The 21,932-nt window shown below is 54.0% G+C and overlaps 2 protein-coding genes and 1 long non-coding RNA gene across 9 annotated transcripts; 1 reads left to right on the top strand and 2 right to left on the bottom strand.

Moving 5' to 3' along the window:
• The first annotated feature begins 712 nt into the window (after positions 1 to 712).
• On the top strand, positions 713 to 17,028 carry LOC139183238 (uncharacterized). Of its 7 annotated transcripts, XR_011566822.1 has the most exons (5): positions 3,999 to 4,406; positions 4,804 to 7,852; positions 8,220 to 8,345; positions 8,479 to 8,668; positions 11,475 to 12,308. It is a non-coding gene; the product is annotated as an uncharacterized lncRNA (long non-coding RNA). The 7 variants fall into 7 exon arrangements; XR_011566824.1 differs by lacking the exons at positions 8,220 to 8,345; positions 8,479 to 8,668 and adding an exon at positions 713 to 1,622 and having other exon boundaries at positions 4,290 to 4,406; XR_011566823.1 differs by lacking the exons at positions 8,220 to 8,345; positions 8,479 to 8,668 and adding an exon at positions 13,666 to 17,028 and having other exon boundaries at positions 11,475 to 12,271.
• Positions 3,277 to 6,679, bottom strand: LGALS1 (galectin 1). Its single transcript, XM_070790380.1, has 4 exons — positions 6,521 to 6,679; positions 5,116 to 5,195; positions 3,816 to 3,987; positions 3,277 to 3,478 (listed from the first exon to the last, which is right to left on the bottom strand). The coding sequence occupies exons 1-4, from the start codon at positions 6,527 to 6,529 to the stop codon at positions 3,332 to 3,334; spliced, it is 408 nt and encodes a 135-aa protein (XP_070646481.1). The 5' UTR covers positions 6,530 to 6,679; the 3' UTR covers positions 3,277 to 3,331.
• PDXP (pyridoxal phosphatase) lies at positions 14,543 to 20,313 on the bottom strand. Its single transcript, XM_019959969.2, has 2 exons — positions 19,675 to 20,313; positions 14,543 to 15,854 (listed from the first exon to the last, which is right to left on the bottom strand). The coding sequence occupies exons 1-2, from the start codon at positions 20,246 to 20,248 to the stop codon at positions 15,538 to 15,540; spliced, it is 891 nt and encodes a 296-aa protein (XP_019815528.2). The 5' UTR covers positions 20,249 to 20,313; the 3' UTR covers positions 14,543 to 15,537.
• Positions 20,314 to 21,932: the final 1,619 nt, after the last annotated feature.

Here is a 21,932-nt window from a genome sequence, read left to right as displayed (position 1 = left end):
ACTGTCTCTCTGGCCCTGCACCGCCACTAGTGGCCAAGCCGCTTGCCATCCTTGGCACCCGACTGGGTAGAAGCATTGCCTTGGCTGCAGTGTTCCGCCCCGCCTTACCCCCAGCAAGATGCCCGGCGAGCGGCCTTCCGTGGAGGCTCAGGGGAAGTAACTTAAAGTCAGCTCGTTCTTAAGTGGTGTGCAGCGTCACCCCCGATTGCTGCCCTGTGTGTGGAGTGGTTCTGCCCTCCTGGAACGTACGGTCAGGTGCAGAGTAAGAAGACAGCTGCTCTGTGGGGAATCTCTGTGCAGTCGGCCCTCGCAGCCCACCCAGTTGGAGCTGCCAGCCCCCGAGGGGCTCAAAGAGGCCACATCTGCGAAAGTTCCCAGCGCAGAGTGAATCACGCCACCCCGGGCAGGTGCCGTTGTTCCAAACTCTTCCCTGGGAGTTCCAGGTCCCCTTTACTCCAGGGAAATAGATGTGGGACTGGCAACCCCACCCAGACTCCAAAAGCTTGAGAGCCCTTTGCTGCAGTTAGCTCACAGTCTTAACACACTTCCCTTTAGGATCACTTTCTCCTTGAAATTATTTTTATGTTCATTGAGCATATTTTTATGTTCAGGCACAGCAAGAGATGGCACATTTTCTTAATAGAAATGATGATGAAGGTAATAAGCCAAAGAATTAACAGCAGCTGCCATTTAGTTCTTTGCACGATTATCTTTTTTTTTTTTTTGGCTGTGCCATGTAGCATGTGGGATCTTTAGTCCTCCAACCCAAGATGTCCCCTAGAGTGAAAGTGTGGACCACTGGATCGCCATGGTCCCTAAATGATTATCTTTTTTGAGATATGAGTCCCATTTTAATGAGGCTGAGAGAGGTGTGGTCACTTACCCAAGGTCACACAGACAAGAAGAGCAGGTGCTGAGGGCAGAGCCCTGTCATCTAAAGACAGAACTCTACTTATTGTTTCTCTGGACCCAGTTTCATAGGCTCTTGGGACACACGGGGTCTGAAAAGAGGTGAAGGGAACCAATGTTTACAGAGCCCCTACTATGTGCTAGGCACAATGCAGTTTTCCACATTATCTCAGCTAATCCTTGCAACAGTCACACAAGGTGGATTCTAGTATTAATGCAATTTGATAGGTGAGGAAACGGGTTCAGAGGAGTTATGTAACTGGTCCACGGGCACACAGTTATGGAACTGGGGTTTGAACACAGGTCTATCTGACTCCAAGCCGAGTTTCTTTCCTCCACAGTCAGTGATCTCTCTCCTAATCTGCCCCAGGAGCTTTCCTCTGCCTGGTTGTAGTCCCAGTCCTGGTATATTGTGTGTTCAGCCAGTGTAGGGAGAGTAAGTAGGGCGAGAAAAAGGCAGTCAAGAAGACACTTTCTCCAATGTCCAGCAGAGGGCGCCCCACCCACAGCCAGACTTCCAAAGCTGTCTCTCTCTGGGTGGCCACTTGGGTGCCCCAAGAGAGCCTGGAGATTGGGTGTGGCTCAAGGCAGCTCCCAGCCTGTGTTCTCCATCCTCCGAGGCCCACATAGAGATGTATCCTGCAGCGGACCCACTGAGATGGGAGTGATCCACCCAAAGGGGCCAGTTGAAAATAACAGCCCGCATTTTACAGGTGAGAAAACTAAGGCTGGGGGAAAGAGACCTATCCAGTGTTTCACAGCTGATGCTAGCTGTTCTGGAGACTGAAATTAGCCAAGCTCCCACCCCACACACACCTCAGGAGGCTTCCCTGGGGTTTGGGGGTTGCCTGCTGAGGTTCTGATTCTAAGCCTTTTGGGAACACTGGCTCAGTTCCCAGGGGCTGTTTCCCAGGGAGGTAGGAGCCCTACAGGAGGGAGCAGAAAGGAAAGGGGGCAGAGGCGTGGTCAGTGTGCAGGGTTGCCCAGCAGTCAGCTCATGTCCCATCTCTTGTGACAAATGAGCATGATGGAGCTGGGTGAAGCCTTGCCCTCCAGAGTAACACAGCCTGGCTGGCCTTGGAAAGCACATCCTCTGGAAACCAGCAGAGGGGCTCGTGGAGAGCTGTGTGAGTCCCCTGCAATCCTCTGCTCTGCAGGGAAGAAGAGGCTGTGTGCAGCAGGAGGCCCACCTGCCTCTATTTCTAGGCTCTCTGCAGGGGCTAGCATCCCCTCTCCCCCATTCCTCCTATCAGAAATGGGCCAGCAGGTGGTGCCAGGGCCATCGCCCAAGCCCATCTTCCCATTGTTGGGTTAAGGGTCCTGAGTTTCCAGACTGGCACCCTGGTTGCCCTTACACTCCAGCATTCAGGGGTGTGGCCAGGCACCACAAAGCTGGGGTGATTGGGGAGCCCCAGAAGGCTCAGCTGGGCCTGGTACAGACCAGGGAGTCACCACCCAGAGCCTGTTTCCTCCCCTTCAGATTCAGGGGATAAGATCTCACGCGATAGTAGGGCAGGGACGGATATTCTACCCACTGCGTGGTTGTCATGTGCCAGCCCTATGCTTGTCCTCCTTCACATACCTCACCTCACCTCATCCTCACAGCAATCCCATGAGAGGCTCCGTGCTATCCTCCCCGTTATATGCATGAATTAAACAGGCTCAGTGAGGTCAATTAAGGCCCAGAAGGGCACACAGCTTTTCCCTGTCTGAAATCGGACGGCTTCCTAGCTCATGAAAACAAATGAGGGGCCCCAGGTATTCTTCCCTCTACCTCCCTCTGTGCTGCTCCAGATACCATGGCATGAATCAGCCTGTTCTTGACTCTCCCTGTTTTCATTTATTCAATACCTTTTGAGCATCTACTGCGTGCTGGGGTCCACTGAGTTGGCAACTGTTTGAGGGTAGTGACTGGGGCTTATTTAGTATTGAGCTCCCTACTGGGTACCGAGCTTTCTGTTCAGCCCAGGGGACCCAGGGGAAGAAGATGTCAGTGGCACGTAAGAGGTATGCCTGCACTTCAGTTGTGTTTGACTCTTTGCGACCCTATGGACTGTAGTCTGCCAGGTTCCTGTCCACGGGATTTTCCAGGCAAGAATAATGGAGTGGGTTGGAAGCCCACTTAAGAGGTATAACATCAAGGGAGTTCCCTGTCGGGTCCAATGGTTAGATGCTTTCACTGCCATGGGCCTGGGTTCCATCCCTGGTCAGGGAACTCAGATTCCACGAGCCACATAGCGCAGCCCCACCCCCCAAAAAGGTATGCATCAAGGTAGTGAATGAAAGTGAAGGAAAGGGCAGAGACAGGGCTTGGGGCAGTTGGTGGAACCCTCCTCTTCCACACCCACACACACAGGAGGCTAGATTGGGGGAGCACAGGCAGCTGCCTTTATTGGGGGCCATGGGCTGGCTGGCCCATATGTCACTCAAAGGCCACACACTTGATCTTGAAGTCACCACCTGCAGACAGGTAGTTGATGGCCTCCAGGTTGAGGCGGTTGGGGAACTTGAATTCGTATCCATCAGGCAGCTTGATGGTTAGGTCCGTCTGGTTGAAGGAGATGCATACCTAGGGGTGCAGAAAGGCAGTGAGCATGTGGACCCCACAGAGACCCTTGACTCCACGGCCACAGCTGCAGCATGCAGGTCCTAGGCCCTCGCAGAGCCCTTTCCTCACTCGGCCCTGACAACAGCCCTGCTTCATGGGTGAGGCCCTGAGGTTGGGAGAAGGGAATATTGCTCACCGAGGATCACACAACTGGTGAGGGAAGGGCAGAGAGATGGGAAGGTAGAGGAAGGGGGAGCGAGGTTGGAGGGTTGGGCCCTAGATTTCTAGCCACTCAACCCAGCTCTGCCGCAGCCCACCCAGTGCCCTGATCCCTCGCCGCCCCCAGACCCCAGCCCACCTCCACGACACTTCCAGGCTGGAAGGGGAAGGCAGATTCCCTTTGCTCAGCCCCCCAGGCCCCAGCATCCTTGCTGTTACACACGATGGTGTTGACGTCCCCATGCGCGTTGAAACGAGGGTTGAAGTGGAGGCACAGGTTGTTGTCGTCTTTGCCCAGGTTCAGCAAGAAGCTAGAGGGTAACAGGTGGGCTTGAGGCCACCCCCACCGGCCACAGCCCCCTCAGGCCCTCTAGTCTGTGCCACCCAGTCCGTGTGAATGCACCTCGCTGGGGGAACTCACTGCAAGAAGCAGGAAACCTGGATTCCAGCTGTGTCCCTGCCTCCTCCTTGCTGTGCGCCCCTGAGCAAGTCCCTGCCCCTCTCTGGATCTCAGTATCCATATCTACACAGCGGAGGCTGCACCAAGAGGATCTCTTAAGGGTCTTGCTGTGCTGACAGCCAGGACTCTTGCAGACATGAATTTGTGTCCCAGCCCCTTTGATCAAGGTCAGAGACTCCCTCCAGATGGCGTCCTCTGGGAAGGCAACTGTCCTGGCCGTCTTGTCTATCTGTAGCCCTGGTGCCCAGCACGATGCGTGACACACAGCAGGTAGGTGCTCAATAACTGCGGGGCTCATGAACGAATAACAATAATACATTTGCTGAGTGGAGCTAACAGCAACGCCTATCTCTGAGGGTTTGGAAAGAATGGCACAAGTGGTACGCGTGAAACCTGCGGCTCTTTTAATACGGTCAGCTGGTCATCATCGTCACCGAGAGATCCAGCATTGCACTTTCACACAGCAACTTCCCCCTCCACGAACTGATTAACAAATAAGGCTCAAGGCGGGGGGTTGACTGACCCAAGGTCACAAGACTCCGGAGAAACTAGGCCAGCTGGCCGAATGAATGATGAGTTCAGGAAGGAGTGAAAGAAAAAAAAAAACGGATCTCGAAGGCGGGCAGCAAGGCTGACGCCCTTTCATCCCTTCTCTCCGCCCCCTCAGGCCCCGCCCACAGCAAGGGGCGAGAGGAAGGCCAGCCGAGGTAGATGACGAGGCCGCAGCTGGTTCAGTTTAAGGGTGCGACAATGGTAGGGGCGTCCAGACCCCGCGGAAGAAGTGACTCATCCAGAAGACACTGCCTCAGCGGCCGCGGACCTGAAACCTGCCCCCGCGGGAGGGAGGGGCCGGGCCCAGCCAGCCACGCCCCTGGCCGGGCCCGGCTCCTCCCTCAAGCTGAGCCCCCGCCCCTGCCGCCCGCCTCCCCTGCCGCCAGCCACCCCTGCCGCCCGCCGCCCAAGCCCTCATCCCCCTCACCTCTTGGCGTCTGCGGCCACCTCGCCCCGCACTCTGAGGCACTCCCCAGGTTTGAGATTCAGGTTGCTGGCGACCAGACCCTGCCAGACGAGACCCCGCCCAGAAGGGTTAGAGGACGCAATGGCGGGGTCGGGATGGGGCGTCTAGAGGTGTGGGTGGGGATGAAGGGGTGGGGTCGTCCCCTTTTTAGGGTGCTCTGACCAGGCCGACCTGAAGCCTGAGGAACCCGGCTGCAAGTTCTAGGCTCTCCTTCTTTGTGTGGTTCTGGGCAAGTCCCTACTCCCAGCTGAGTCAATTTCTTGTCTGTAACATGACTGAGATTCTAAGAAGACAGGATCTAGAAGTTTCTGCCATTTAGCCTGGGGATTTTAGATGCAATGTCTAGCCTGGGAGGTGGAGTGCTGTCTGCTCCATTGCCTGCCTCGCTGAATAGATGGAGAGAGCCCGCCTCCACATGGGTCTCTGCGAGTTGGGGGGCAAAGGAGGGTAAGTGAGGCTGTCTGTACATCTGCTGGAGAGGAAGAGGCCTGGAGCTGGGCGGTGTCCACCATCCCCTTCAAGCCCCTCTGTGCAGAGAGGGACAGGGGCTGGAGGGGAGTCCCCTAAGGAGCACAGTTAGACCCCTCTAAGAAGGGAGAATGGGCCCCGGGGTAGGAGCCTGCATTCTGGCTGGTTCAGGGTTAACAATTCAAGTGCAAAGCTTAACTGGTGTGAGTGGTTCCTCCTGCCAGAAACTTGAATCCTGTCCCTCGGGGCCTGCAGAATATTCTAGCTTGCTCCTTGATATCCCTTATCACACATACACACCCCTCCTAGCCTGGAGGAAAGGGTTGTAGAGCACTCTCCCCCAACCTTCATCTGACCACCTTGGACAGAATCACTCACTGCAGCGGGCTAACCTATGCAGGCTACCCCCAGGCAGCGTGGCTCAGATCCTGGCGACTTTTCAGAGCTCTCTGGAGCACAGGGTGACTCTGCCCTGGCCCAGGGACTGCGGACAGCTGCAGGGGGGGAAGGGAGAGGAGTTTCTATGAGGTGGAGGAGGGGGAAGGGACAGTGTCCTGGGCACTAAGAAAATGCTCCTCCCGCCCCCATGTCCAGTCGACCACACCCTTTCCACTCCCACTTCTCAAGAGAGCTGCAGAAAAGTCAGACCTTGGCGGAAATAATTGTGCTATCAGACTCTGGGGGAATCCAGAAATTTCTTAAGCCAGAGAAGGCCTTGGGGGACTGTGGCCCTACCCTCATTTTACAGACACGGCCACTGAGGCCCAGAAAAGACACTTGTTCAAGGCCGCACCACGGGAATTAGAACCCAGATCCTGATCTACCCTCGCTCTCCCCAGCTGAGCCCCCAGACCATCTCTGGGCCTTAGGGTTGGCGGGGGGGGGTCCCCATACTCACACAAGCCATGATTGAAGAGAGGAGGATGTTCCTGAAACTTCGGCACCAGCTGTCTGAAGACTCTGCAGGAGAAATGAGCTTTGGGCCGCTCCCACCCTTTTAAGTGGACCAGACCCCGGTGAGTCCCGCCCCCTGGATGCTGAGCCAATTGTAACTCAGGAAGGGGATGGGGGCCACAGGAGGCGGAGTGAATGGAATTTTGAAGCCCGTTGTGGAGCAGAGATGACCAATCGGAGTGGAGATGCCCCCCCCCATTCCTTCTTAGCCACTCCCACAAGGTCCAGGCTCCACCTCCCAATTCTCCTACCCCTTCCCAAAATTGTGCTGTGGCAAGGATTGGGGGAAGCCAGTGGAAAATAGTTTGAGGATGAATTAGGTCCAAGAGTTAGCTGGAAGAGGGCCAGGGCTAGCTGGCTGAGCTGGGGGGATACCCAGAGAAGGCAGCTGAAGGGGTGCAGGGTCCCTCGAGAATAAGATCTGAGATTCGAGAGGCTCTGTTCCTTGGCAGGGGCCAGGGCGTGGCCCGCTCTGGGCGCCTCTGCAGAGGGCGCAGGACCCATTAACCACAAAGCCCTGCCTCCCTCGGAAACAGGGATTGCGGCTGCTGCTCTGCTCTTCACTAGCGCTAAAGAAAGGCTGGGCTGGTGTCAGGGTTGAGGCTGCCGCCCAGGCTCGGGACTCAGGCCGCAGGCTTTGGCCCTCCCGAGGGCCCTGCTGCAGATCCTCCAGGAGCCCCTGCCTAACAGCTTCTAGCCTGTCTAAGAGGGTCAGGCCTGGAAGGAGGCCCAGGGTGAGCCAGGCCATAGAAGGCTGGGGTCCCCGGTCTGTGCACCCGCCTCCATTCTTTCTCCCTCTGACGCCAGGCACAACTTCTTTTCCGCATCCGTTTAGCAGGTATTTTACTGAGCACCTATTATGTGCCTGGCCCTGAGCTGGCCTCAGAGGATTCAGAGATGAAGCCCTCAGTACCTGCTCTCAAGTAGCTCTCTGTTGGGGGCAGAATTTGACTGTGAACCTAATTAAGAAGTAGCACGATGCTGGCTCTGAGAGAAGTCATGAGCAAGCACTGTGGTGGGGTGGTCCAGAATGGGAAGAATGTGGGTCTTTTCTTTTTTTGGCCACCCCACATGGCATGCGGGATCTTAGTTCCCTGACCAAGGATTGAACGTGTGCCAACTGCAGTGGAAGGGCAGAGTCTTAACCACTGGACTGCCTGGAAAGTCCTAGAAGGTCGATCTTCAAGGATGGGTGAAGAAACAGGGACTGGCATTCCAGCATGGGCACAGAAATGAGACAGCACACGTCTGGGGAACCGTGAGCATCTGGGCAACTGTGAGCATCTGGGCGTGGCTGGAGTTTAGGGGGGTGCTGGGGAAAGATGGGGTTATGAGGCTGGGAGGCCAATGGTACTGGATCATGAAGGGCCTCACGGAGGGGTGTGGGCATTGTTTGATCTGAGGGTGCTGGGGAGGCCACAGAAAGTTACATGAAGATTGAGTAGTGAGGCCAGATTTAGACTGCAGGAAAAATCACTGTAGCAACAGACTTGAGGGTGGGTTCAAGGGGTGCTCACCTCACATTCAGAAACCAAGTGGGGAGAGGAGCATGGGGAGCCCTGGGTGGGTGGGGTTGGGGGCTTGCTAAGAGAGGTATCAACAGGACCTCCTTCACATCAGTGTCCCCCTTCTGAAATCACCAGCACTGAAGAGCTAAGAAGATGTGGACCACGGGTGACTCACATCTAGAGGCCCTGCCCCGAGCTCGCTGCCTCCCCATCCCCCATCTTCCTCCAGAGACTGAGGCCCACATTGGCACAGGAGGAGGGGTGAGGGCACGGGGCTGAAAGGCAGGCCCAGAGAGGTTGGGTGGCACCCCCTGTGAGCCCCTCACCCCTCCTCCTAGACCAAGCCAGCTGCCTCAGAAACCAACCAGCAAAAGTGCTTCCCTTTTTCCTCCAGGGCCTCCCTCCAAACCTCCGCATTAGGGAGGGGTGGGTGGTGCCCAGTTCCACTGCCTCTCCTCTGCGCTTGCCCTCTGAGGCCCACAGACATCCTCTCTGCCTGGACAAGGAATGAGGCTATTTCAGGAGGAGCCCTGGACCAAAGCCAGAGATGCTTCAGATGCAGTCCCTGCTGTGACGGCCATCAGGTGGGCCTGGCTGGCTACTCCCCAGTGGTGGGGCTCTTAGAGCCTCAGGAGCTGCTCCTTCATTTCCCCCACATCCTGGAAGATGGAGTTTGGCACCAGGAAGTGTATGTTGTTGGATGAGGGCTGCTTTACTCCTCTGTGGCATTTGGCCTGCCTGATTGCCTCGGTTGGCCTGTCTGTGAATTGGGCATGAGCAGGCCTGCTCTCTTGCACAAGCTTAGCGCAAGGTAGAGTTCAGGTCTGTTGTATATCCTTAATAGATGATTCTTTTGTTCATAGAGTCTCAGAAGGTTTTTGCTGTCTTCTTTTATCTTCTTCCAGACTGAGTGCACCTTCCTGGGTCAACACTTCTGGGAGGCCACCCTCTCACCCCCACGTCATCCCTAGGTAGTCCCCCCATCCCCAGGCTCTGGTGGGGAGTCTCTACAGAGTCCAGTGTCCCCTATAAATAAGAAGGACCGTGTTTTTCTGGAGGTGGAGGGCAAGGACAAGCTGCATTAAACCCCCCCCACACACAGTCTCAGGGCCTTCTGCTGGTGGCGGCACTTACCTGTCAGGCCCTGTGCCCAGCGCCTCGCTTTCATCCATTATCTCATTTCATCTTCACCTCCCTCCTGAAGCAGCCACCTGGGTCGAACTTCTGCACAGGGAAGCTGCTCTGGGGCCCTGAAGCCAAGCTGACATCAGAATCGGAGAGGAGGGGCAAGTCCTGATTTGGGGGCTACCGGGCTGTAACTCCAGCCAAGATCCTTGTCCTCCCTGAACCTGTATCCAGGCCTGGAAAGTGGGGATGTTACCCATCTGCCTGGAGGGTTATAGGAGTGAGGTGAGAGGGGCTGAAAGTCAGCTTTCTCTCCTGCACTCCTCAAAGCCAAGCCCCTCCCCACCCAGAGACTCTCCTGTGCCTCACTGCAGTGGAGGCAGCCAGCTGTCTGGAATTCCTCCATCCTGCAGGCTGGCCCTACGGGCTGGACCTTGGCTGCTGCTGTGAGAAATGAGTTGAGCTTGTCCAGACATGAGATCCAGGCCAGCATGGCTCTTCCCAGGCTGCCGGCTCCCACCCAGCCCCCAGGAAGGCTGTGGTTCCTCCAGCTGGCCGTGGTGGGGAGGGCTACCAGACCCCCTGAGGTACCCTCTGCACCCCCAGAAGGTGGGCGTGGCCAGAGCCAGCTCCAGAGCTCCTTCATTTAATAATGTGGAGACCACCCAGGGAGGGTGGCCATTTGGCCAGGGTCACACGGGGAGCTTGGGCTGCAGTGCTTTCATCTGCTGAGCCAAGGGAAGAACAGTGTGATGCTGGGATTCTTGGACCTCAGAAGTGATCTTTTCCCCCTGTTCCATGAAGGGTCGGAAAGGACTAGTGGGAGGATGCCCCCAACTTCAGATACTTTCCCAAGCAGATTGTGCTGGAGCCCACCTCCTCATTTACCTGCTCATCCTTTCTCACCTCCCTGCCTTTGCTTGCGCTGCTGCATGTGCTCAGCCAGCCGTCTCCCCAAACACAGGGGCCTCTGTCACTTTGCCTTCCCACCTAGTGTTTGTCCCTCTCTGAACACAGGCCCCAGCTTGCCTTTGGAGAATCACCACTCCTCTCATGAGGTCTAGGTGAGGTCCAGACCCTGTCCTTCATTATCCTCCAGGGCTCAGGCATGAGTCTTTATTTTTTTTTAATGGTTCTCTGGTATGTGTGTGTACGTGGGGAGGGGGGTGACATAATTATAGACTCAGAGGAAGCTAAGAGCTTTTTAAGAGCTTAGAAAATATTTGAGACTTGAAGGAAAAAAAATGTGTTGGCCCCCAAATACTAAGACTGCAGAACTGAAGTTAATAAATGTTTACTTTGGTCAAACCTAACCCTTGCTAGTCATAAAAACTATTGCCTTTGAAAGCAATTTTGTGGGTGGAATTTTCTTCTTCAAAAGCATGTCCAAGCCTTCCTAGAGATTGGTCACTCTTACATTAGATCCCCATAGCTAAATAATGTCTAAAATGAAAGTATAAAAATCCTTGGAGATATGTATAGTACCCCCCCATAAATATATTTAATGGGGGCTGTGGATGCATTTTAATGTTTTCTATAATGTGCTTGGGACCTGTGTATCAGGAGAGTTTGGGGCTGCAAGTAACAGAAAACTCAAGAAAAACTGCTTTAAAATTAAGAAAAATTCACATACCAAGCAGTCTGGAGCTAGGAGGTTTCCATAGCAGATTGATTCAGTGGCTCAATGAAATCATAAAAGATCTGGGTTCCTGTATGATCATGGATTATGGCCAGATAGACAGTCCTCACTCTTCTGCACAACCACAATCCACGGTTAGCCCCTGCTTTTAGGACAGACAGTGTAAACGATTTGAGATGAACTGTCTTCATACCTGGAGAAGGCAATGGCACCCCACTCCAGTATTCTTGCCTGGAAAATCCCATGGACAGAGGAGCCTGGTAGGCTGCAGTCCATGGGGTCGCTAAGAGTCGGACACGACTGAGCGACTTCACTTTCACTTTTCACTTTCATGCATTGGAGAAGGAAATGGCAACCCACGCCAATGTTCTTGCCTGGAGAATCTCAGGGACGGGGGAGCCTGGTGGGCTGCCATCTATGGGGTCACACAGAGTCGGACACGACTGAAGCGACTTAGCAGCAGCAGCAGCAGCAGTCTTCATACCTGTAACATACTCTCAAACAAGCCAGTTTAAAAATGTCAGTATACATACAGAGCAACTAAGCAAATTGGACAAATAGAAAACAACTGGGAATGTAGATGAAGGGCATGAGTGTTCATTGTGCCATTCTTACACCTTTTCTAGGAGAAGCAATGGCACCCCACTCCAGTACTCTCGCCTGGAAAATCCCATGGACGGAGGAGCCTGGTAGGCTGCAGTCCATGGGGTCTCGAAGAGCCGGACACGACTGAGTGACTTCACTTTCACTTACACCTTTTCTGTTGGTTTGAAACTTTTATAAATTAGGGACTTTCCTGGTGGTCCAGTGGCTAAGACTCTGCACTCCCAATGCCGGGAGCCTGGGTTCTATCCCTGGTCAGGGAACTAGATCCCACGTGCCACAACTAAGAGTTCACATGCTGAACTTAAGATCCTGCATGCCGCAAGTAAGAGCTGGTGCAGTCAAAACATAAAAAATAAATAACTGAGGGAGTGTGACATAGTAAGAAATGTGTATCTGGTTTATGACCCTGGTTCCTGACATAGAGCTTCTAAATCCTGTGGAATTTCCTGAGTGATAGGAGCATTTTTTGTTCTGATGAGGTAACTCTTGGTGGGCACTTGGATGGCTTCAAGGTGGGGGCTGGTCACCAGAAAGATCAAGCAGTGATCAGAAGCTTGGAACTTTCGGCTCTGCCACCCATCTTCCAAGAAGGGGAGAGGAGCTAGAGACTAATGATCTATCATGCCAACGTGATAAACCCCCTCCACTGGAATCCCCAAGCTACACAGTTTGGAGATCACCCAGGTTGGTGAACACGCCCACATGTTGGCAGGGTGGCACAGCCTAAGCCCACTGGGACAGCAACTCTTCTCTTAGTACCCTCCAGGGCCTCGCCCTGTGTATGTCTTCATCTTGCTGTTCACCGGTATGCTTTGTCGTATCCTTTGTTGTAGAATAAACCCATAATCATAGTTTCCCTGAGTTTTGTGAACCGTTGTAACAAATGATCAAACCTGAGAAGGGGGTTGTGGGAACCTCTGATTTATAGCCAGTGGATCAGAGTACAGGTAACGACCTGGCATTTGGGCCTGGCACTGAAGTAGGGGAAAGTCTAGGGGGGCTGAGCCCTTAACCTGTGGGGTCTGCACTGACTCCAGGTAGTGTCAAAATTGAATTAGGTTGTAGGACACCCAGGTGGTATTCGCAGAAAACTGGAGAATTGCTTGATGTAGAAACCTCGCACATTTTGGTGTCAGAAGTACTGTATCCTGTGGGTAAACAGTTTCCCCTTTCAGTGTGTGTCAGAGAAGTGGGATTTGCTACAAAGGCCCTGGCTCATAGAAATGTGTGGGTTGAAAAGAGAAAGTATGAAAGGGCAGGGGTGAGGAACCTTTGAGTCCTAGGTGGTCACGTGGTCACCCATGGTCGAGCAGCAGTGCTGCATTGCCTCTAAAGGTAGACCTAGGAGAATTCTCTGGTGCTGCAGTGGTTAGGACGCACAATTTCATGGCCCAGGGCCTGGGTTCAGTCCCTGACTGAGTAACTAAGGTCCTGCCAGCCACGCAGCTTGGCAAAAAGCAAAAAAATTATGTGCATTCTGAAAAAAAATTTAATTAAATAAAGGTAAATGTTACCAGTGGAATTTAGACATGGCTCCAAGTCCTGGGGAGTTGGCTAAATGGATGCATAAGGAATTGCGAAAAAAGTAAAATTTACAGACCTGTAGTTATGATTATCTGTAATAGATAAAATGAAATCAAAAGGGAGTGCTCTGTGGGACTCTGATGCTAGACTAAGCTCAGATTTATTTCAGCAAGTCTAAGCTTTGGCCCCTAACTCAAAGCCACTCCCAGAGGGAAAAATTATGGCAGGAACAACAGAAAGTACCTCTCAGGTTTCTGTTCACCAAGAAAGTAGTCAACAGGCAGGGGTGGGGGTGGGGTGAGGCAAAACTAGGAACCTATTGAAATCAGGAGGTATAATGTGAAGGAGTTGTTTCGTCAATTGGTGTCATCGGTTGCCTGAAATATTAGCTAGAAATCTAGTGAAGACCATATGGTATTCATTGTGCTGTTCTTAGACTTTTTCTGATGGTTTGCAACTTTTAGAGGTCTAGGGAAAATACCCCCAAGTGCTTCCCATTTTTCTGAAGCAGAGTCACAGAGCAGAGAAATATACCAGGCCATGCCTTGTGATCACATAATGGCTGCAACCACTTCCACATCCAAAGCCCATAAGAGTGACAGGATGAGAGAGATGCACCTGGAGGGTGTTGGACCACTTCATGGGGCAGCCAATAAACTCCTTTATGCCTTAACCAAAAGTCACCAGAAAAGCACATTTGCTCCTACCTCCTGATGCAGCCAGACTCAGTCAAGCACTCCATCTTCCCAAGAACCACACTGAAGAGAATTTTCCAGACCTTGGAGTCCCATCCCTCACTTTACAGATGAGGAAACAGGCTGAGCAGGCAGGGGCTTGTGCAAGCTCAAGTGACAAGTGCATCAGTGAGTCAGGCCTGCCCATCAACCAGCTTCCAGCTGGGCACCTGCTCTGCAGGAGGCCCTGGGGAAGCTCGAGGCCAGCAGGGCAGTCACAGCAGCAGCCCAGGTGTGAAGGATGCCTGAAATCCAGTGGAGGGGTGGGCACTGTATCTCTCCTGAGCTCCTAGAGGAGGGCGAGGACCTGTCTCCCCCTTCAGTCTCTACAAAGCGGGGCTGCAGCCTCCCAGAGTCAACACAAGTTTCGGCCCCACTCAGGGGGTCACACTTTCTAGGTGTGTGCCCTTGTGTAAGCTAACATCACCTTTTTGATCCTCGTTCCGCAAGGAGTAAAGGGGAATGAGTAATGCAAGCTTGCTGGATTTCCTGAAGGACTGAAACATATTATTATATAAAGACTCAGTGAGGAGGACCCTCCCTGGTGGTCCAGTGGTTAAGACTCTGCACTTCCAGTGCAGGGGGCGGAAGTTCAACCCCTGGTTGGGGAACTAGATTCCACATGCTATGTGGCATGGCCAAAAATGTTTTTAAAAAAAGACTCGGTGAGGCATAAAGTGCTATTAAGCTAAGGTACCACTCTACACAGAGAACACGCTGGAACTGGGGTGGATCATTTCACAGAGGGAATGGGCCAGTTTTGGGGAGAACAGGCTCAGGCAGGGGCTCTTGCCCCCACCCCACCCTGGACACAGACTTGAACCCACACAGACACTCCTACTCGCACTTTATTAAGTACGGGAGGACCAGTTACAACAGGGGTGGAGGTGGCGGGGGAAGGCTCAGCCCCCACCCCCACCATCAGTGGCACACGATAATAAATAACTGGGGTGGGCACGGGAGAGGTGGCACAGCAAACACTGATAGCAAGGCGGGGGCACAAAAGCCCCACTCCCAAGCTGTGGCCACCATCAGCACTGGTCTGATACCATGATCAGGGAGGGGTGGGGCCCTCACTACAGAAGCCTCCAGAGTCACTAAGGGCCCCCTTTGTGGAGGAGCGGTGTCTTCAGCACTTGGACCCTTATTTATGAACAGAAATCTGGACCCCTGGCTGGTCCAGTCAGACCCAGATAGTCGAGAGGCCACTGTCTCCCAGACTTCTAGATTGTTCTATTTAGGATCCAAGAGACTAATGGCTCATTACTAGCTGGGGTCCTGATTGGTCTACCCAGGACCTAGGAACTGAGAAGGTCACTGTCACTTAGGCTCCCAACTGGTCCACTCAGGACCCAACAGCAATGCATCACTATCACTTAGCCTTCTGATTGGTCCATTCAGGGCTCAGGGCAATAATGATTCCTGGTTACCTAGACCTCTGATTGGTCAACAGGCACCCCACGCCAGGACCCAGGAAAAGCTCTAGCGGCCCCAGGGTGGAAGTGCTCAGGGTTGGGGAGATCACAAGGCAGCAGGGCCCAGACTGAAACAAGGGGAGGTCACAGGGCAGGATATAAGGCTACCTGGCTGGGTCAGGCCGGGGTGAACCAGTAAGAGGGGAGGGGGCAGCTTCTGGGATAGCAAAGAGTGCCCAGCCACTGCTAGGAGTGGGTGTGGGGACCTTGACTCCTTCCCTGGGTTCCAGTCCCACCCGGGTAGAAACTGGGGTGCGGGAGCCAGTAGCCCTTAATGCAGCTCTTGGCCCATCACCTCCACCTACGGGAACAGGCTAAGGGAGGGTTGTGGCTGCGCTTGCATCAGTGGGTCAGTCCTCCAACCCCTCCATCAAGTCTGCGATGCTCTCCACGTAGTAATGGGGCACGAGGTCGTGCTGGCCGGCCGCCAGGTAGGCCTGGGCCTCCTCCAGGCGGGAGACGCCCGTGAGCGTGAGCACGGTGGTCATACCACAGCGGTGGCCGAAGAGGATGTCAGTCTCCAGGCGGTCGCCCACCATCAGCGTGCGGCCGGGGTCCACGCTGAAGTGCTCTGTGATGCACTCGAACATGTAGGGGCTGGGCTTGCCCACCACCAGGGCCTGGCGGCCCGAGGCTGTCTCCACAGCAGCAGCCAAGCTCCCGGTGCCTGCAGGGACATGGACACTTGGTCAGTGCGGGAGGCAGCGGGGAAGGCATCCATCCAGGCCTGGGAACTGGAATCCTCAGAGGCAGCTTGGCACGGGGGTTAAATCAGGCTGAAGTGAGTGAAAAGGCCGCCTGCTTCCCAGTCTTAGTGTGGGCCTTAAGGGCATAGATTCTGCAACCAGCTGCCTGCATTCACATTCCGTCTCCACTTTTCTTGGGCAAGCTATTAACCTCCCTGTGCCTCGGTTTTCCCATCTCGAATATGGAGCCACTGCACATGACCAGGCCTGGCTCAGTCAGTCCTGCCTGTGGTTCACCATTTCACCCTGGCAGCCGTACATCTCTGGGCAAGCCAATCTCTCTGAGTTTCCTTGGACTCACTGGAAAGGGGGGTCCAAGTGATGCCTGCCTTCAAAGAGGCGCTGTGGGCACCACAGGGGCAAGTGCTTTGGAAATGGAAAAGCACTTAACCAACAGCAGTTGTGGTTATTGCGACAAGAATGTGTTCTGTCGGAAACTGGCACCAGCTCTTTTGGAACACAGCAGGGCACAGAAATGTTTGCACCTCTGACCCAGTCTGCCTCCGCTGGGAGTGATCACAAGGCGAGAATTCAAACTGGAGACAAAAGCTACATGCTTGAAGATGTCCGTGGCTGCAGTAACTATAATAAGCAGAATTGTGGAATGCACCCAAGTATTGAACAATAGGAGGGCTGTTGAGAAAAGGACGGTTCTGATTCTCAGCCCAGTACCATCCTGCCCCATACAATGAGTCCACTGTGCCCGTCCCATCGGTATGTCTTTGTGCCAGAATGTTCTACCTTCACACTAATGTCCTTGAACAGATGATGATGATAATCACAATTTACTAAGCACATTCTAAAGTGCCAGGGGTTGTGCGGGAGCTCGTGAATACCCATTTTACAGACGATGTTCAGTGTTGTTAAGTAACTTGTCCAGGGTTGCACAGCTTAGGAAGTGGCAGATAAAGGATATGCATTCAAGTAAGTCTGACTCAGACACACGAGGGCCGGTCTGTACTGGCTCCAGAGTGCTGAATGTTTCCTTTTCAGGAATTCTGTGAGCTGGTAGTTAAACAAAGCCACTGTTTAAAGTCAACTCATATGAACTTAAATAAAATGTTTAAAACAAAGGTAATAAATTCTCAAAACTCATCGCTGCCTAATTATTTTACCATTATCTATGCTCTTGAGGTTATTTATATCTGCAATGATGGAAATATTACAGAATGGTGTGTACTTACTTTCCTTCCCAAGCCCACGATGGGAAGTGACCTCATGTTGGTAGGCTGAAATCGGCCACCAGGGAGAGTACTACCACCACAGAAACTGGCAAAAGTGTAAATCAAGGCTCTTCCGGTTCTTAAAGATGTATCAGTATACCACTGGTCTGACTCCAAACACTCCGGGCCTCCTGTCTCCCTTCTCACAATGAATGACATTCAACATGATTAAGCCAAAGGCACAGAAGGTGCACAAACAGCAAGTGTCTTCAGCCTTGCAGCCCCGAGATGAGGAGGAGGAACTTCCCTGGGATCAAGGCAGAGCCGGCCCAGAGTGACCCAGTGGGGCAGGTCTCCCTGACTTCTGACCTAGAACTTGCCCACTCGGTTTCCTAAGAACTGAGTCAGAAGGAAAAGCCATTTACCCTTTGTTTAGGAATTCCTTCCAGAATGGAAAGGGCTCAACTGAGTCATCCCAAAGGGATTGTCTCGGCTCTAGGACCATCGCTCTGTCAGCGTCTTCCTTTCCTACCAGGTCTGAGCCTATCACTCTTGGCCCCTCGTGTCCCACCTCACTCAGCCAGTATTACTGAGGCCCAACTATGTGCCAGGCACCAGGGATAGAGCAGTGAAGGAAACTGAGATCGTATTCTGGGGGAGCAAACATCCCAGCAGGGGAGTCTGAACGCAACTCTGCCCTCAGACCTTCATATCCCAGTTTTCTCCACATCCTGTAATCCAAGAGTCCTGAATATTCTGCTGGTGACGTATTCCTAAGACAGCAGGCCTTTCTATTTGCCGACTCAAGTGACTGCCACGTGGTAACAAGATAAACACACAATTAAGCAGACCCATAGGGATGGGAGGGGAACTGGGGTGAAATTCACATTATTTCAGATTTTATGCATACTGGGGTCTTTACTTAAAATGTTATTCCTCTTACAAAGCTGCACGATTCAAACAGGACAGCAGTGGTGTATTTGCTGAGCTCTGTCTCCCCCTCTTGGCTGTGGGAATGACCAGCAGAGCTGGTGGGCAAAGCCAAGTGGGTGCTGAGATTCAAGGGGCACACCTGGGCAGGGCCTGGTCTCTCCCCAGCAGCTCCACTCCATCTCTCCTGAGCCCTTGGGCGAGCTTCGGAACCCACAGCCTTCACCTGAGCTGTGAGGCTTCTGGAGAAACTCACTTTTCACAGCACGGCCTCAGGCAGGCAGGAGCCACTGGCAGCTGGGAGCCCTGAGCAGCGCTTTCCCCTTGGATTTATGGGGACACTGAAGTGGTCATGCAGCAAGTAGGTCTGCGGCAAAGCCAAGATAGGCCTAGAACTATTAAGATTCCCAGCTTGGAACTGATTCTCCCATGGCCCAAGCCCTGTTCCATTCCTGAGAGCCCTGTCCTGCAAGATGCCTCCTCCAGGAAGCCTTCCCAGGTCTCCTCAGCTCTAGGCCCTCCCTGTCACCCATCATAATACTCTGTCTACTCCATCAGTTTCACCCTGCCCTCCTAGGATCTGGAATCAATACAGTCAGTGGCCAGCAGGGAGAAAGTGATGGAGATCTGTCCCTCCCTCAGCCGACTGACGGGTTGTCCCTGCTGTCGGTTAGCCTTTGCTACCCTCTGCTCTTGTCTAATGCGAACCCTCCAAGATATAGGAGCCTCCTTTGCTCCTGCCTCCTCTGCAGATGTGAAATTCCTAAATGACAGCAGCAAAGAGTGCCCTGGATGGCAGGGGTGGGGTTTAGAGGCTGGGGATAAGGTGGTCTCAAGTGCCAAGTTCAGGTCTTCTTGCTTTTGGGTAGCTCATGTCCCTTCTCTTAGCCTCAGTTGCTTTAACTTGGAAATGGAACAATAACTTCCATCTCCAGAATAATTCTGAAACTAAATAACACACCAAGGTGCTTCATAAAGCTCTGTAACAGGAGAGGGCTCAGATACAATTTACATCATCTGAGCACCTATTACAGAGCAAGCACTTGCCCTGATCACTCTCTCCTCAGCGAAACTTAAACTGACATGGTTAGTATTCCCATTTTACCCCCAGGGAGGAGATGCTCCACGGTTATGTAATTTAACAAGATTACAGAGCCCTGCAGCTGGAACTCAGGTCAAACTCCATCCACCGCCCGTTCTCTCCGCACACCTGCCTTCAATCTGCCGCCAGAAACGCCTGTTCCAACCCTCGGGGCAGGGGAGCAGGCTTTGTCCCCAACTCTCCCACCTCACTCCGATGGCGGGTGGGGAAAATGACAGGAGTCATGCAGGCTGGTTCAGGAAGGCTAGGGTTGGGAGTCAGGGCCCTGGATTGCACCTGTGACTCCCCGAGCCACAGTGTCCTCATCTGTCCAACCGGACCCTACTTCTGCCCCTCACAGGGTGGCAGCTGCAAGAAAGCTGCAAGAAATACCAGATGTCGCCATGAAGACATGCTGGGCTGTTGCTGGGTGGGAACCGCCCGTACATCCCTCCAGTACCCCTCCTATCGCCTGGAGACGCCCCTTCCCCAGCCTTCACCCCCAGGCATGGAGCTGAAAGCGCAGGCCGCCCCCCCCCCTCCCGCCAGCTGTTTCCCCGCGCTCACCGGGGGTCCGGCTGCCGTCGCTGAGAGGGTGCCACGGGTCGCGGTCGGTGGCTACCAGCAGGCAGTCGGGGTCGCGCAAGTGCGCGCAGGCCTCGCTCAGCTTGGCGAAGGAGAAGTGCTCGTCGTAGCCCACAAGCACGGCGCGCACGCGCGGGGCCGCGCCCGGGTCCTCGCTGGGGTCCCCCGCCAGGCGCAGCCCGGCGGCGCGCAGCTCGGCCCGCAGCCCTTCACCGCCCAGCACGAACACCGCGCCCTGAGTGTCCGGAGGTCCGAGCAGGCGCTGGCGCAGCAAGCGCGCGGCGCACAGCGCGGAGCTGAAGAGCTGCTCGGAGCGCAGCCCCCCGAAGCCAAGACGCGCGAAGCGGAGGGCCAGCTCGGGCCGCGCGCGCCGGCTGTTGTTGCTCACGAAGAGCGTCGCCTTGCCAGCCTGAGCCAGTCTCTCCAGGAGCTCGGGGGCGCCCGGCACTGCGCGCTCGCCGTTCCACAGCACCCCGTCGCAGTCGAACAGGACCCCCTGCGCCCGGCCCACCACGTCGCGCAGGGCCGCGCCGCGCAGCCGCTCGCAGCGCGCCATGCAGCCGGCTGGCTGCCCGCACACCGGAGCCGCGCCGCTCTCTTCCCGCGGGCACAGCGCGCTCGCCCGCAGAAGGCCTGTCGCGGGCAGCGACCAATCGGCGCGCCTGAAGGGCTAGGGGGCGGGGCCACGGCCTGACCTGCAGCCAATGGGAGGGAGAGTCTCGGAGAGGAGCGGCGGCGGGGCTGGGAGCTACAGGAGCCTGGCGAAAAGGGTAGAATCTCGAGCTCCACCAAGGGAAGGGGGACCAATGAAGACCTAGCCTGGTCCTTTGTCCCGCCTCTCAGCTCCTCTGGACCAGTAGCCGCAGAGCTTCAGCGGCCTGCCGGGAGAGGGACTGACCTTTTTGACCAATAAGGAGTTACGAATGGAACAACAAGGCCCGTTCCTCGTTCCCCAGCCAATCACAAGCTTAAGACAGATGGTTGCTAGGAGGAAAACAAATATTAAAGGAGATGTTATCTTTGGGTCAAATCTCACTGCCTTCCTAACCCTAGACACTCCAGTTTCGAGCGGAGTCCTGGGAAGAAGTTCTGGGATGCAGTGTGGTTGTGACTGGGGAGAGAGGCACAGGGTGTCCCCTGAGACGCTGGAGCCCTTGGCCTGGACCAGTGGTTTTCCACCCTGTCTGCGCAGTAGAGTTCCCAAGGAGACAGATTTTTAAAATTATATAATTTATATACAGTAAGATGTGTGGATCTTAAGTGTATACTTCGATAAACGTTTTTTAAAACGTGTGATAGGACCCCAGAAATTCTGATTTTAATTCCTTTGGGTGAGTCCTGACTTTTTTGATTTGTTTTTTAATCACCCAGGGATTCTACTGTGAGGCCAGAATGTAGAGACACTGGGCTAGAGGCAGCTTGGTGCCTACTTGGTGAGGCATGTGTCCCAAATCTAAGGTTGTCTGCCAACCTCTGAGAAGACTCTGAAGACTGGTCTGACCCCCAGGAGCAACTGGAGCTTCAGAGACCTGAGAAAAGGCACACCCTCGGCCTCTGGGGCTTATATTTTCTGCTTCTCATTGCCCTGGGCTTTTGCTCCTGACCTTTTTTTTTCCCCCCGTCACACAGCTTGCAGGATCTTAGTTCCCCGACCAGGGATTGAACCTGCACCCTTGGCAGTGAAATAGGAGTCCTAACCACTGGACCAGGAAACTCCCATGATACATGATTCTGTCAGTTCTCCTGCCCTTCCCCAGGAGCTCCCTGGGCCTAGGGCTGAGTGGGGACCTCGCTCAGAGTCTGGTACAGAGTATGGTCAGAGAATGTTTGAAGACAGTTCATCCTTGCTCCCCGGGGAGCCTTCCCTGGGAACAGAGACCACAGGTGGGGGAACACAGCAACAGCAGCCATCACTCACACTGCCCTTGCACACTTACTTCTGTGTGCAAGGGCAGTGCTTTGGTCTTTACAAGTGTCTCATTTCATCCTCACAACAACATTTCCGTGGTGAAAGCTGTTAAAGTGATTTCACATTTGAAGAAAAGGAAACTCCAATTGCTCAGGATGTGAGGGACAGACTCTGGAATCAAGCAGATGTGGGCCAGGTCCATGTCTCACTCGCCATGTGACCTTGGTCACTTTCTGAGTTTCAGTCTCCTCACCTGTAAGAGGTAATGGGATTTACTTCCCTGAAAGAGGATTAAATGGAACTCATGCATAGAAAAGTACAACGTGTAGCA

The sequence above is a fragment of the Bos indicus genome, chromosome 5 (genome assembly GCF_029378745.1).
Source record: "Bos indicus isolate NIAB-ARS_2022 breed Sahiwal x Tharparkar chromosome 5, NIAB-ARS_B.indTharparkar_mat_pri_1.0, whole genome shotgun sequence".
Taxonomy (NCBI): Eukaryota; Metazoa; Chordata; class Mammalia; order Artiodactyla; family Bovidae; genus Bos; species Bos indicus.
This window is presented reverse-complemented; position numbering and strand designations above follow the sequence as displayed.

Excerpts from the sequence above, each read along its gene's own strand:
- PDXP (XM_019959969.2), bottom strand. The coding sequence starts at position 20,248 with ATGGCGCGCTGCGAGCGGCTGCGCGGCGCGGCCCTGCGCGACGTGGTG. Across the intron at positions 15,855-19,674 it reads CGACGGCAGCCGGACCCCCG|GCACCGGGAGCTTGGCTGCT; the intron begins GTGAGCGCGGGG and ends ATGTCCCTGCAG.
- LGALS1 (XM_070790380.1), bottom strand. Across the intron at positions 3,988-5,115 it reads GTGGCCGCAGACGCCAAGAG|CTTCTTGCTGAACCTGGGCA; the intron begins GTGAGGGGGATG and ends GTTACCCTCTAG. Across the intron at positions 3,479-3,815 it reads AGCCTGGAAGTGTCGTGGAG|GTATGCATCTCCTTCAACCA; the intron begins GTGGGCTGGGGT and ends CTGCACCCCTAG.